Genomic DNA, 15,814 nt, shown 5'->3' on the forward strand with positions numbered 1-15,814 from the left:
CAAAAGCTCTCCCTTCTTCCCCCTTAAGCAGATTTTCCTAGACCATTGGGTGACATACCGTCCATTGCGTGATCTAAAATTTCATTCCTAAAAGCTCCTGTATTTTGCAAAGGATATCACTAAGGCTATCAAGCTGTGACAATCTGAACATGGGAGATTTAAAAAAACAAACCCCAAACAGGTTTCAGAGTAACAGCCGTGTTAGTCTGTATTCGCAAAAAGAAAAGGAGTACTTGTGGCACCTTAGAGACTCTAAAGTGCCACAAGTACTCCTTTTCTTTTTGCAAACCCCAAACACCCCCACTATGAATCTGGTTTTAAAGGCCAGTTTCCCAGCACTGACCTCTGTTTTTGCAGACATAGTATTGTGCTGACAAATCTAGTTCTTGCAACCCATGCTTTTTCTGCCTGCAGTTCACTTTGGGGCTACAATATTGTTGTTATTTATTTGATTAGGGTAGTGCCTACTACATGCTAATCACTTCCTACGACAGTCTCTGCCTAGAGAAGACAACAGTTTAAGGACAGTCAGAAAAGCAGATAGAAGAGCTTAAGGAAACTGAACAACAAACAGATTTGTCATACAAATCAACAAGATTCACTGTTAACGGCTTGCTAAAAGTGGGGTTTAATAGTAGTTTGTACAGGGGCTTTTGTGGATGAGCTTAGGGAGATTGAACCATGAGTAGGGGGCTACACAGAAGAAGGCTTGGAGGCATTTGTATGAGAGGTTGACACATGGGTGGATTAACTGTAGATGTCTAAGGAATCACATTTGCATCCCTAATTCATCATAAGTCTAAGTATCTGGGCACAATTTTTTTCCTGTTTCAAAATTGTTTGCAAAAATCTATGGAACTGCTGAGACCCTGCTAAATTCTGGCTGTACATTTCTGACTGAAATACACTGCATGACGCCTTCATCAGAAGATGAAGAACGATGCTTTAAAACCTGCCTTCAGGTAAACACAGAGTGAGGTATTCTCTTTCCAAATGAGTGAGGCCATTTCTTTTCTTTTCTTTTCTTTTCTTTTCTTTTTTTTTAAGTCCAAAACTCTAACTTAAGCCCACAACAAACTTTGGCAGTTCGGATAAAATAGGATTCTGATCCAACCCACCCCAGTTTTGCAAAATTTTCCTGCTGCCAAGGTTTTGAAAACAAAATGGACCAAAACCAGAACCATTTCTCAAATCCACACCACACTTTGGATTTTGGATAAAATGGAATCTTAGATAACTTTCGCTTTTGTAAAAGAAACTTCCCTCCAAAAAACAGCTCCATCTTTGCCCATCAGTGACTTTAAAAAAACCCAAAAACCGCTGCATGCCTGAAGTGCTCATATATATGTCTGGAGACACATCTCTACCACCGCTGCATGCCTGAAGTGCTCATATATATGTCTGGAGACACATCTCTACCTTTCTTCTTTAGCAAAACTCTTATCAGCACGGAAATGTGTACAGAACGTGAGTGACTCCAGATCCTATGAAACCCATGCCATATTTTGCAGGCGACTGGAACTGCTTCTCTCTACAGTACCTCCTTGCTTGATGCCTATTGCACTGTACTATTTGTGGCCAGCATGGGTGGAAGAACACAGTGAGGTGCAAGGCCTCCTCCCTGTCCAACCTCACCAAACCAAATCCAGGACGGCGCAGGGATCTCTGTTGTGTGTGTGTGCTGAGGCTAGGACTGTCACTCATTCTCTGATCAGCTTCTGAAAGCAGCTAGAGAGCAGCTGGCAAAAAACAATTCTGAAAAAAAAAATACATTGCATCTAAATCTCTCTAATCCACCCAAGCTCCAATTGAAGGAAAAATATATTTGCAAGAAACTTCCACCCCAACAGCAGATTACAATGCTGCATACTAAGGATCTCATCTGGACTCTGTTTTTCCTTGGAGCTGCAGGTACATGAATATATGTGTGGTTTTTTTTTTTTTGGAGGTTGGGAACGAATTTGATTTCTGACCACTTCTGAATACTGTGCTGTGATGCAATTTTAGACTCATCTGGAGGAACAGGGGAATAGTGTTTTTGTTTCCTAGAATGCAGTGTTTTTACAGTGATGATTTGTTTCCCCCAAATATTGAATGTTGTGCTTTCCTCATCCCACTTTGTTTTGGAACTGGGGGGATAGCCGTAGAGGCTGGAAGCGGTGCACTTTTGCGATTTTCCCCCTTCTCTGCATTTCAAAGGCAGCATTTTGGTGGAGGAGCTGGGAGATGAGCGAGAGGCAGAGAGACTGCTAGGGAGGAGGATTGGGAGGTGCTGGCTGAGCAAACATTGAGGAGAAAAGAAAAAACCCCAGATCTTCAAGCTGAACCAAATCAGCATCGTTCAGAGTAAACACTGGAGCTAGGAAACCTCTTTCTGTTGCAGAGTGGACAAGACCTTTTTGGTATTTTCGCTGCCTTGGCTCCCTCAGGGATGGTCAGTCAGTCTTAACGGTTTGCAATAGAGGGGAAAATTAGAAGATAAGGAAAACGTGGGGTTTTTTTTGCCCCCTCCTCCTGTGCCTGGTGCTACTTTGCTTTACTAGACGTCCAGTTAGTTGGAAACATTGTTCACAATTGAGGAATCTGACTGGGAAAGATGGCTCAGTCTGCAATTTGACAGGAGAAAGTGAAAGGGGTTGGGAAGGAGGTGAGGAGGGCGTGAGCCAGGGGCTGGTTTTATACGTTGATACCTATCTGAGTGCAAGGGGAGGAATTGCCCCTCTTCCTTGAACCCGCCCCTCTTGGATTGAAGGTTATGTGTTTTGCAAATCGCAGACAATGGAGGGGGGAACGGGGGAAGGAGAATGAAATGATGAGGGTACTACGTGCGATGTGTTAATGGTGTCGCCATATGAGGAGCCAGGAGGGGGCTTTGTTTTAAAAATTTCTATCAGAATAGCTGAAGGATGGTGCTGGTTTTTGCAGGGCGCCCCGCCCCCCGCCGCAAACGGTGCCTGTGTAATGTCCTGGGGGGGCAATGCAACGAAGTAACGGCGATGCCATTGCAAATAAAGGCGAGGGAGAAAGAGGCTGCAAAAAGAGGGGCAGTGTGAATGCAGCTGCAGAGGGTGGGGTGGGGGGGCTAAGAACTGCAGGGGGCGAGCGCAGGGGAGGGGGGTCAGAGCTGCTGGGGGTGCAGTAAGTTCGGAAAGGGGAGGAATCTGGTGCTGAAAAAATCGGTGCGATCGTGTGTGTGTGAGCGCGCGCGCCGGAGCTGGGGAGGGGACGGTGGACGGGCGCGAGCCCCTGAGCTGCGGCGCGCGGGGAGCCGGGGTGGGGGGGGTAGGTCGCTTGCATCCGCCGCCAATCAGGAGCCGGCGGCCCCGAGCGGGAAACGCCGTTAGGGGCTTTGCTCCCCAACGTTCGTAACGGTCCCGCCCCTCGGCCCTTCATTTCAGACCTGCCCCCGCCCCTATTGCACCCCCCCCCACACACACAGCTGGGAGCCCCCCTCCCGCCGCCAGCGCCCCCCCCTCCAAGCGCTGACACTTCCACCCAGGGGTCGTGCACCCCCAGCCTTACCCCCGCTGGGACCCCGCCTGCCAGCAGCCCCCTTTGCCCTGGGACGGCGCCCACGCCAGCACTGTGCCCCAGCTCCCCAAGGCTTGCCATGCCCTTGCTCGGCGGCCGCCGTCGCCCCACCTCCCCCTGCGGGTGCCACTGCTGCACCCGCGGGTGCTTGCTCTGGTCTCCCCCCCCCCCCCCGCCTTCCGCAGCCCCACCTAACCCACCTCGCACACCTGCGCTACACACTGCAGCCAGCACCCCTCTTCAGCCCCATTCACCACTGCCCTCACCACCCCGACGCCCATCGCACGCTGACTCTCAAGCCAGGGTCCTGCCAACATACCCCAACCCCCCAGTCACTGCCATGGCACGCCTCAGCCTACAATTGCCACATACTGTCCCAGTCCCCACTGCCCCCGGGGTACCATCGCTCTCCACCACACCACCCCCGCTGATGTCCCTCACCTACCCAGCCGTGACTACTGCTTCACCCATCAACACACACCTTCCCAGCCATCGCCACCATGCCAACCCCCTGCCAGCAACGCGCACCTACCCCACGACTACCACAGATGCCCTGCCCTGCCTCACCATTGCCCCCCAACCCACTGTCAGATACAAGCTCAAAGCTGCCTAGTGAGCATCAGCATCACCCCATCCTGTTACACAGCTTCCCTGTACCATAAGTACCATCCCACAGCTGCTCTTTAGTTTAGAATTTTTATATTTTTTATTACTACTTATTGGCATAGAACCCAAATATGAACAAATAAGGAGACTGTCAAATCCCCGCCACCAGCCTTCTCTATTACAGCCACACCCTTCAATCACATTCACCGCACAGCTATCTTCTCTTCTGCAAAGCACCACTAGATACTTGCCTTTTCCCCCAACAATCACCCCAGATACACATTCACACAAAGCATTCTCAGTTGTGCAAGGGGGAAAGAAAGTGGGTTTTTTCCAGGGAACAGACCAGTTGGGGTAAGTAAAGCTTCACTAAAAGCAAGAAAAATTATACACATACATATCTCTCCCTGCCCCCTTCAAGATGATGTTTTATTTGTTAATAATAATGAGCCTCAAGGTGTTTGGGGAGCTGCACAGCTCAGATCTGACAACTGTTAAACCAGTATAAAATGGAGAATGTAAAAGCCAAATAAAATATTAAAATGTCAAAACAAAGCAGCAACACATCATACAATAAAAGCAACACCCAGCACATCTGTAGTGCCTTCCATGCTAAAGGATCCTGCTTTAATTTGCTAAGCCTTACCTCCTCCTTTTCCTGCCCCCCTTCCCTACCCCAAGAGAAAGAGAGACAGAGAAGAAGCTTGCAGGGTGAAGAATCCAGTCTGATGAAGGAAAAGTCAAGGCAGAGAAAGAGCTGTGCCGGCCATGATAATGCCAATAAAAAGCGCTTCTCCTTTTATAGTAACTTAAATGTAGGAAAAAGCAGGGAATAGATGTCTACTAGTGAGGAAACCCTGAACAGAGGATTGTCTGAGGAGTGGTCACCCAGTGGGGTGGGAACAAAAGCATTCCTCCTTCATCTTTTAAAATAGCTTTTTTTGTATAGATTTCTATGTCCTGGGATAGTAACGCCTTAACTTACTCTTAAATTAAAACAACATTCTTTTATAATTCAGAGGCTGATTTATAGACACAACAGATGGCTCATCTCCTTTCGTTTACATCCCGAGAACTGTGGTTTCTTAAATAATAGAGAACATTTTGTATAAACTTTACAGTGTTGACATATGGCCTTGAAGATTCCTGACATGACCAATTGATTTTTTTAAGAACATTTAATTTAATATTAATTTAATGAATTCCCAGTGTTTGTCTTCAGGAGTGTTAAAGAACTGTGGCTGCTCTCCAGACTGAAAGTGCCTTCATGTTTTCTTGGCTGGCCTCCAGAAATACATTTTACAGATAGATTTTCCTGCCTTAGGGTATAAGAAAAGGTTGGCTTTTTGTTTTAAAAGAAGGCATGAACTTTTTTTTTTAAATGCCATGGGTTTGTGTTGGCTAAGAGGTAGGAAAAGCAGAACCAATTGATGGGGGAGGAGATAGGAGAGGAGAATACTGCACCTGCTGCCATCAGTCTGCAGGAAACAGCAAGAAGCGCTAACGAGACACAAAAGCACATTTTATTTTCTTGTTAAAAAAGGCCATCCTGCATTTTATTGATCACTTCACATCTGGGTGTTTATGGAGTGTATGCAGTGTTTTTGTTTTTGTTTTTCTTTTGGTGTGGCTTTTGACATACTGTTTTTGCAGGACATGCTTTAGTATGAATTTCATCTGTCAACAGAACTCTGTTCTGTTCTATCACAGACAGGAAGGCAGATGTTACGGATTTTTAATGAACTTGTACACAATCAGTTTGGGAAGAAGCTGTCTTTCAGGGGCATATGCAATAGCTAATATGAAGGAAACTGCCTGAAGAATTTAATTAGATCCATTATAAAGGCTGTTTCAACTAAAGCAAAATGACGTTTGTTAATATTACAATGAGGATGTAAACCTTGAGGAAAGTAAACATGTTCTACTGTGAAAATGAAATTTTTTAAAACACCACACGAAACAGTTTGCTGGTCCTTCTGTAATATAGAGGATGTCTGGGAGTAGCCTGGCGAAGGGTGTGGCTGTGAAGGGAACTACAGCTCCCAGGCATCTCTCTGCTTCAGAATGAGATTCTTTGCGTATGTCTACAATGGACTTGAGAATGGGGGGAGGGAGAAGGGGAAGGAGTGATGAATCCATCAAATCTGGGAGAGGGGGAAAAATTAGGCACATAGACTTTTGTTAGACATCAAAACTACCACAGAAGCGAATTTGAAGGTCAGATTTGTGCTGGCTGTGGCCTCTTTTGTTTGGGAAAGGACATTACCAAATCTTAAAGCTGTTGCTGATGCAAAGGGATGTAAATTAGTTGGGTTTGGCAGTGGTGCCATTATACTCTTTCAGTTCATGGTGTTGAAATGCTGCCTCTCTGCTGCAGCTGCTCATTAGTAGCATTGCCTTTTGATGTTACCCTGAGAGCCAAATGGTGGGCTTTCAAGCACTTTTAATGCATTGCATTTATAACTGTATGAGGGAATCACTACTAACTGCTGGAATGAGATTTTTACATGTAATTCTTAGTTTACAATACAGAAGATGGGATGTGTTCCTAAAGGAAGAGGAATCGATAAGGGATCAAGAGAAAACAATTGCAAATGGAAATAATCATTAGTCCTTTATACTGGCTCTCACATCCAAGGATGGGAATACAGATATTTACTCTGTTGGATGAGTTATACCTGAAACTACCAAGTATACAGAAGCAGTCAAAAGTTGTGCCAAAACACATGGTGACATTTGAAGAAGATAAGAATTTATTTGAAAATGATCAAGATGATTATGATTTTGTCTATAGCTTTCTTTGGAACTGGATTTCAGCTCTGAAGTCTGCAGTTATTTCTGTTTGGTCACATGTAACATGTATTGTGGGATTATTGACTGACCGAACGTTAGCAATAGCCTAAATCCAAATAAATCAGAGGCTTTGAGGAATAGACTTGGGCCCACATTCAGTCCTGTTCTAAGCAACTGCAAATTCACTTCAGATTATTGGTGGTAAAGCCTGCTGAATTTAGCCCTGGATTTCTTTCTCTCTCTAATGGATGAGGAATTCCCCATATGTATGGTTGCTGTCTATTTTTGGAAATAATGCTGTCAAGATTGGTCTGGGGGCCAGACTGGTTTTGTTTCAGCAGTGGTATTCCTTCCGCTGTGTTGGCATTTGGAGATTTTGGACTTCATTCTTGTAGCTGATGACCTCCAAGACATTCTATAAAGACTCCTCTGTTCTCCCAGACCTTTTCTGAAGGTGGGAGTGTGTGGGAGATGCAGAATGTTGATGCTGGGGCAGGTTTTTTAGGAGGCTTGTTTATTTGAATATTGTATATGTTATGTTTTGACAGTAATTCTAGAGCCTGAGGTAGGAAAAATGAAATAAACGGAGGAAAGCGGCTATCTTTCCAGTAATGTCTCATTTAGTGTCTTAAAAATGCAGTCATCCCTTCCCACCGAGAGCTAGAATGTCATAAAATTGTATATCAACAGCTACACTGAAGAAGATACTTTGGGGATTAATCACATAATACTTGCTAGCTGAATGAGTTATCCAGCTTTTTAAGCCATCACGTTTAAGAGGTGAATAATTGATATACATATCTGGTAACCATTTGGTCTACTAAGAGACAATTGTATGTGCAACAGAAACAAGGATGCCATGGACAGTTTAGGCAATCAGGGTATTTGCTCCTGAAGGTAGTGTTGGTTCCTCTCAACTTTCTACAATATATTCATACTCAGAAGCATGATTTAAGAATAAGGAGCTAGGTTTTCAGATCAGCCTTTAATGGTCACCTGTTTTTTATTCACAGTCAGGGACTTAGTGCTGTCTTTATTCATTGCCAGGGTATCTGAGATACCTAGGCATATAAGGGTCTGATCCAAAGTCCATGGAAGCCAGGTAAGTCTTTCTGTTGAATTCAGTGGGCTTTAGATCAATCCCATGGTGACCTAAACTTCGGGCCCAAAATACTGAGCCTGCATTTATTTGCACCTGCAATTTGTGGCCACAGAAATGGAGGCCGGTATCTGAAAATCCAATGCAAGAAGGTTACGTTTAAAATACTAAATACAATAATGCAATATCTGCCATAGTTAGTCTTCCAGCTATTCAGATCCTTGATCTTTGTGAAGAGAAAAGACAGCTGTAGAGATCTGCAGAACTGTAAAGTGGTAACTGGGGATGTCCTGACTTATCACAAACAAGCTAGAGTGATGTAAAGAAAAAATTCATGTGTTCTCACGCCAGCCTAAATCTTGTATGAGATTGTTTCCAGAAACCAATGAATAAAAATCTTTAAAAGGCAATATCTCCTCTGTTACCTATTCCAAAGGGCAGTTTAATTTTAAATCCTTTCAAGAAGTTAACTGATACATGAACTTTCAAAACTCAATTAAAATAAAATCCTTAGGAAATAGTGTGATTGGCAAGAAGTGAATTGTCTACTAAATAGTAATTTTAAAATAGTCTATAGTAAAGTTGTTTTACTAAAAAGATTTGATAAGACTATTTTTAGACTATTGTGCTTACTTTACTATATTTGATAGGACTGAGCGTCAATTCATTGTAAAAAGAATATCCAAAAAGTGACCCTTGAGATTTGCCTGTTAGTCTGGGTGACCATGGAAAGCTTTAGTCTTACACATGTTTTTTAAAGGTTTGCTGACATTGAAGATTTTTGCACTATTATTTACAGGTCTAAAAGATAAATATTCCTGTTAATTTTCATCAGCTGTTTCTATGGAAAGAGCTTTGTTAGCATGAATAGTTCACATCTATTTGGACAAAGTAAATATTTAACATTGAATAAAGTAAACTGAAGAAGCTAGGAAAGAATAGTAACAAAAGAAATTTTAATAGGTATTTTAAAGAATGTTTTGTTTAAATATCTAGCATTGTTATCCATATGTCTTTTCTGACCCAAAACCACCGCTTTGTTCATAGATAAATGGTTATTTTGTAATAGTCGGACCATGAAAAATCAGAGTAGATTGATACTTTTCACAGGTTAATTATTTTTGCCTATGTAGTACATAAGACTGTTGGTTTTTCTTGAATGCAGATTGTTGGTGTAAAACAGAAGTAATGGACAGTTTTAAATATTTCAATTACAATTTTATACTGTATGATGCATGAGTCAACCTTGAAGTGTCAAAGAGAGAAATGCAATCCTTAATTTCTCAGTCTCTTTTAAATTTAACATGAAGTTATTCGATCAGTAACTTGAAGTCTTATTCTAAGGGAGAAGAAAAATGTTCAAAACTGCTTCAAAACAAAAAAGGATGGTAAGTCTGTGAAACATTTAAAAGGGTTCATAATGAGAAATGAGTCAGTTAACACATTCAAGCTACAGTTTGAGGTCATTTTGGGCATAGTGTCGTTTATTGCACTTGAAGTGGAAAGTTCATGCCATAGGAGGGTCCTGGCTTAGTTGTATAAATGAAGTGACGTTGACAAGGTGTTGAGATGAAGAATAGAGGGTGGTGAAACTTTTATTCATGAAGATAGAAAAATGGTGTCTCTAATTCTGAATAGGTTTTTGTTTCTCATATAACTTGTCCAAACACCAATAAACACTGTGAAAAAACATTTTGAGAAATTGTTTACTCTGTAATAATATATGTGTTAATAAGCAGCAAAGACTTTGGTATTAAATGTCATTACAATTACTGCTATATAGTAAGGAATAGTATTAGATTTATGTTGGGAATTGTAAATTTTTTTATTTGAAGAAATCTTCACAGTTTTAAAAAGCAATGTACAGCTAGTTATTTCTGGGTTTAAATGCAATCATTAATTTTTGCAACTAAACGGTAAGTATTATTATTAAAGATGAACAATTAGAAAAACTAGATTTTTCTTTGTGTTCCTAGCTGGGAAAATAGAATCTGTGTTAGATCTTTTGTATTGTATTTAAAATAGCCAATTTGGCATTGTTTACAAAATATTGGCAAATTGGTCCTAATGTGTGGTATTATTGCATAATCTTATGTTTAAAAATAAACAGTGGAAATAATTGAAGAAACGTCAGAGTTTAGAAATGCTTGTTGGTGGTTCTTCACATCACACTAAAAAAAGCAGGCTGTCTTTGCATATTAATCACTCTTTGAAAGGAAGTTTGCCTTATTTGCATTGTGCATGCACTGAGGAGTCCCATAGTGAGCCTGAGAAAAAAAGGGGGGAATTGTAATTGTTGTTCTGAAAAGGGTTTTTATTCCATTCAAGTGGAAAGTCTGAATGCAGGAGAATTAGTGCAGTGTTTTGTGGAAGAACAGTCCCATTTGGTCACTTCATTTCATGTGGAGCAGTCCTAGCTTGTAAGGAGCCCGAACACTGGAGATAGGGTTAAAAGGGGAGTGACTCATCATTGTATGATGTAATCTACAACACTAAAGATACTCTCTATTGCATGTACAAATAATCATTGAATCATCAAGTAAAAAGGAATGAAAATAAAATGTTGGTGAAATGTATAAAGTTTAGTGTTTGCTTTTTTTTATTAATGTGTATCTATTATGATTGTGAGTTTATCAGAAACTCCTCTAGGGAAACTAGTGATTGGGGAAATATTCAGGCTGCATATTTTTCAGAATAAGAGGTTTTTAGACCGGATTCACCAACACAATTCTCCAGTTTTCCAGTAGCATGGCTGTTACTCTGGTGTAAAACTGGAGAATTGCAGTGGTGAATCAGATTAGTTATCTTTTTGTCACCTTTTCAACTACTATTATTTCAAACTCCGAAAACAAAATTGGAAGGTCTTGTTACTTTTATGTATGGGGCAGGAAAATGGGAAGTTGATGGTTGAGACCAGACAAGGAAAGTAAAGAAATCTTTTTTTTGAGATTATAAAATGTGAACTTTAGGAAGCGATAACATTTTGAAGAGGGAGAGATTTCCCTGGCTAATTTCTCAATAGCCCAAGGAGAAGAGTGATTATATTTAGAATACTCTTAGCTGTGGTGGAACTAGGATTTTAACACAGGTTGATGCACAATGGGAGATGTGGGATCTGGATTGGAGTTGGGGTGGATGATCATGGTTGCCAGTGGCATAACCAATAACTGCAGTTTTAAATAGAGATGTGTCCAGATCTGGCCCCATAACTAGGTACTTTCTGTTAGTGCTGAAGTTGGGGAGGAGGTGGAGATACAGACATCTATCAACGGAGCAGTGTATCATTCAGATGGTAAATGAAAATGTTCATTAGATATCTCCCCCCAAAAATCCATAGAACTAACCCTGTATTCATATTTAATCAATAATATTGACTGCTGTTTTTTAGTAAAAACTTGGCTATAACTGCTTATGCTTTAGCTCTTGTTACCCAGTGGTTGGGTGTCTTTTCTTGTACTTAAATTAATTAGTTTAGTTATGTGCTAAAATCATTAGTTTGTGAATTGTGCAAGGTTATAGATGTAATAGTGTAAATTTGAAGGAGTTTGAAATATAATTATCCTCCTTTGAATAACAGACTGCAGAGAAATACTTGAGCTTTTATACTCTGATTTTGGGAAGCTTCTTGAACTTGAAAGTCGTTCCACAAATTAATCACAGGAACTGAACTGCTGATACTTTCATTCTTCTTTATAATAGAGAAGTATGCAGTGTGTGTGTTTTCAGCTGAACAGCTACAATTAATGTTGGGAACATATTAGAGATCTCATTTTAGCAATGCTGTTCAACTAAGAAAAGAAGAAAGAAACGTGAGTGTCTTTAGCAGGTTTTCTCTTCTTTAGTCAGAAGTGGGTAATTTGTAATATACACATCACTGCATGTATACAGTAGTATAGTACAGTTTGTTGCCGATGTAGAAAAGAAATTGGCTTCATAATGGAAAAACTCTGCCGAAGTAATGTTGCTGTCATGACAACAGTACTTAAAAGAAACTCCTGGCTGATATGCCCTTTTTATTTTATCCCATTTTTCTATTTCTCTTATTTGTAAGGAGCACCTGTCACTTTGGTGTGTTGAGAGTTATGTGTAATTATTTTGGCAAATATGGTATATAATGACAGACCGATATAATAGCAGTTGTGATGTTTGCAAAACAAAATCCCTTAGAACTATCACATGGTGTTAAGGATTGGAATATCTATGTAAACAGAACCAGCTAAGGATACTGTTGTGTTTGCATTTGTTACACCTTAATTATAACTACATTATATTTATTTACTGAATTATTATTATAGCTATAACACTGACATACACTATATATATAATATATATATATATATACACACACATACACACAACTGATTTTTGTGGGTATTTTGAAAACCGCAATAAACATATTGTTTTTATGTTCTCAGTAATTGATTTATTAATAACATTTACAAGTTTTGCTTGTAACAATCATGTTGTGTTACAGAATATAACTCCGAGTGAAACAATAACTGCACATGCTGTTGGATAATTAAAAATGTTCAGAGAACTTACTGGCAGAAACATCACATTTGTCAGATTCCCATGTATACTTTAAGAAAATATAATTAACAGTTGCTTTTCAAAGTATATTGTTTGTTAACAAATTGTTTTAAGCCTGCAAAATTCAAAAGAACAAACTACTGTAAACATATTTCATTTATGGTGTTTCTAAAACATAATCCCTTCGAACTATAATGGTTTTAAGGATAGTGAATTGACATACAGAATTACTGTGTTTAGGAGACTATGGAGTAGGAGTATAATCTCTTTATGATCTCTAGGATGCAACATACTACTTTGCTACAGGCTTTCTGAGGCATTTAGCATTTATTATGTACTCACTGGTGGTTTGATATTTGTTGGCATGAGGAGGCTAAAATACTGTTAAACAAGTAAAAGGTATATAACTATGTATTTAACCCTCAAAAGAGCAAATAGATCTTAAAAATATACTTTACCAAAAAGAAATGGTGCATATTATTAGGTGCTGATGAAGTGTTTGGGCTTTGTCTTTTATCTCCTCTTTGTGGTCACTAGCATTTAGGTGGGTTCTCCATCATCACAATTAAGAACATCTGCAGATATACATACTTGTGTCACTGTACTAGGTTACAATCGTAAAGCTTTACCAGCTTCTCTTCAGCTCACTAACAATTTCCTATTCTAACCCATCTTTTTCCCCAGCCAGATATGTCCCCAATGGCCTGTTTGGAGATCACAAGTATTAGGTAGAACAAGCCCCCTCTCTCCTGCTGCTTACACCACTTATCAGAATATAGTACTTATAGATCAGCTGCTGTTATTGCTTACCCTTGATTTCCAGCTACTTGGAGCTGTGCTTGTTGTGAGGAGCAGAGCAGCGGCTTTGGTGAAGGTAGCCATGTAAGGTAGATATTGAAGAATCTCAACTTCTTTTATTTGAACAATTTTGGATTTAAAAAAGTAATTAATGAATTGGTCCAGAACACGGTCAAGATATAAGGGTGGAGGTTTCATTGCCTGAAATACTCCAATAGCTCTGAATCTGCGGGGTCAAATAAGAGGCTACACTGCAATGAAAGAGTTAATCATTAAAATAACCGTCCTCCCCCACCTAGTGTTACTTTTCAAAGCAATAGGGCGTGTATATGTATAATTTAAAGGTTGATTGGCTGCCAAGTTGTCAGTCAACCTTATGTCTTGACATCAGAGTTTTGTCTGAGGTATAGACTGGCAGTGGAGACCTTAGTTTGGGTCTGCTTCTAGATCGGAGTTCAGGGAGTTGGGAGTAAGGTGTGACTTGATGTTTTATGCTAGTGTGGGTGTTTTTCATAAATCCTTGAGTGAGGCTGTACAGTGAAAGCCACACAGCTTTGTAGAATAAAAATTACTTAATCTAGGCCCCATAAAACTAATTTTTCTTACAATAGAGCCTTCCCATCCCTAGGAAGGAAGTACCCTTTGAGTGTGCTCTTGTCGAGTTTGTTTTTGAATAATATTGGTTGTTAGGAGACAGATTTTATGTTTTGGATGTTTGTGCTTAACTGCCTTTCACTTCAGTGGTAGTTGCATGTATGCTTCTGAGGAAAGAACCTAGCTGGTGGTGACTGTTTTGAGATGCTTTCCTGTCCCATGTACTCAGAGATCCATCCACTGGTTACCATAGCAACCCTTTTACTACAAAATGTTCAGAATAATTGCATAGGTAAGTAAAGATGCGCATAAATCTTCAGATTGGCCCCACACCCTGGTATCACAAAGGAGGATGTGCCTATGAATTGCAAGTAGATGCAATAACCTCCTTACACATGCTGGAAAAAATAGGGATATTGATCAATTGCAAAGAAAAAAAAATGCAGCCTACATGTAAGCAATCCTTCCACTTAAATTGCAGTAACGTTAACAGTTAAAATGATTATGTTCCGTAGAATCTTATGTTTAAAATAATTGCATTTTGTTATAGTAGTAACAGTGAAAATTCTAGTCTAGCTCAGTGGTCCTCAACCTGTTTACCATTGTGGCCCGCATATGTGGCCCACAGTGTGTTATGTGGGCTGCATCCAATACTACCTGTATGTCCCTGAGGATGTCTCATGGGCCACAGCCCTGTGTTGACTGGGCCGCAGGTTGAGAACCACTGTTCCAGCTCGTATACAGTTTACATCACTATTGTATCTGAGCACCTTCCAGGAATGCATTAAGTGACGCATCTGTCATGTTTTTATTTCTCTTATCCTCTTCCCCAGGAAGAGAACTGTGTGTACAGTGGAACATTTTATCTTTTGGTAGGGTTTTGTTTTGTGAAATATACACGATGCTGTGTGTTAGAGAGAGCAGGGTTGAAGAAATGTGTCTTGTACTTGCAGTAGAAGGTGGTGAGGCTTGCCAAGGTTTGTGACTATATACATAGTACAGAAAATTTTTAAGTTTAACTTATGCATTTAATCTCTAACTTTTTCTAGTAACAGTGATCTTAGATGGTTGCAGCCATAGTAGAAACCAAATCTTTCAGACAGAAGTGTACAATTTTTGTGTTGTCACTTTAATACTAAAAATTAGCAACACTGAACAGGTATAAAATGAGAAGAGCCAGCAAGGTAAATAATATATTATCATTTCTGATAATATTAGTAATAATAATAATGAGCAAATGCCAATCTCTTGAACAAGAGCACTTTCAAAACATTTTCAGTGGGATATTTTTTTTAGTTGTTTTTATACCTGTTTGAAGAATATATACCCCTTAAAAATACCTGAATTAACTAATTACCTATAGATATAGATGTTACTATGTATTGATTTTTAAATTAATTAGGATTTAAAGAAAACCACTATAGATGGAGAATATTTTTTTATGAATGCAACTCTTAGTTTAAACAAAAACCACAAGCCAAATGGGAAGCAAATCACTTGGAATTTGTGTCGCTAGTAACCATGAAATGAGGATTCCATGTTTTCATGATTGAGTCTGTGATGAGCACTGCAGTACTATTATTCTATCAAGTTTACAGAATGATGAATGCCATATCTGGTAGCCCTGGTGGATGCATAACAGTTGCTTCTCACGGATTTAAATTAGTAAATGCAAATGAGTCCTAAAATCAAAATGGTAAATCCCATACTATAGTTGACTTGTGTATGTTCAGGCCTTGCATTGTTTATCTCTGCAATGTCTATTATCTGCAAATGTAGTTATTTATTATTTATTGGGGCATACACAAGTAGCTGCAAGTTTAAAAGGGGGGGAAAGTGCAACAGAAAAAAAAATTATAATAA

General features: G+C 39.9%; 1 protein-coding gene across 10 annotated transcripts in view; it reads left to right on the forward strand.

Annotated features, from left to right (window-relative positions):
* The first annotated feature begins 1,575 nt into the window (after positions 1–1,575).
* The window catches only part of NCAM1 (neural cell adhesion molecule 1), a 255,338-nt gene continuing 241,099 nt past the window's right edge, over positions 1,576–15,814 (forward strand). For 4 of the 10 annotated variants that reach the window (XM_048827246.2, XM_048827251.2, XM_048827248.2 and 1 more), the window contains exon 1: positions 1,578–1,911. In XM_048827246.2, the coding sequence (XP_048683203.1) occupies positions 1,860–1,911 (52 nt within the window). In that variant the 5' untranslated portion in view covers positions 1,578–1,859. Of the gene's footprint in view, positions 1,912–15,814 lie in introns of all 10 variants that reach the window. The other 6 variants (XM_048827247.2, XM_048827256.2, XM_048827250.2 and 3 more) reach the window with 4 other exon arrangements.

This window comes from Caretta caretta, chromosome 22 (assembly GCF_965140235.1).
Source record: "Caretta caretta isolate rCarCar2 chromosome 22, rCarCar1.hap1, whole genome shotgun sequence".
Classification (NCBI taxonomy): domain Eukaryota; kingdom Metazoa; phylum Chordata; order Testudines; family Cheloniidae; genus Caretta; species Caretta caretta.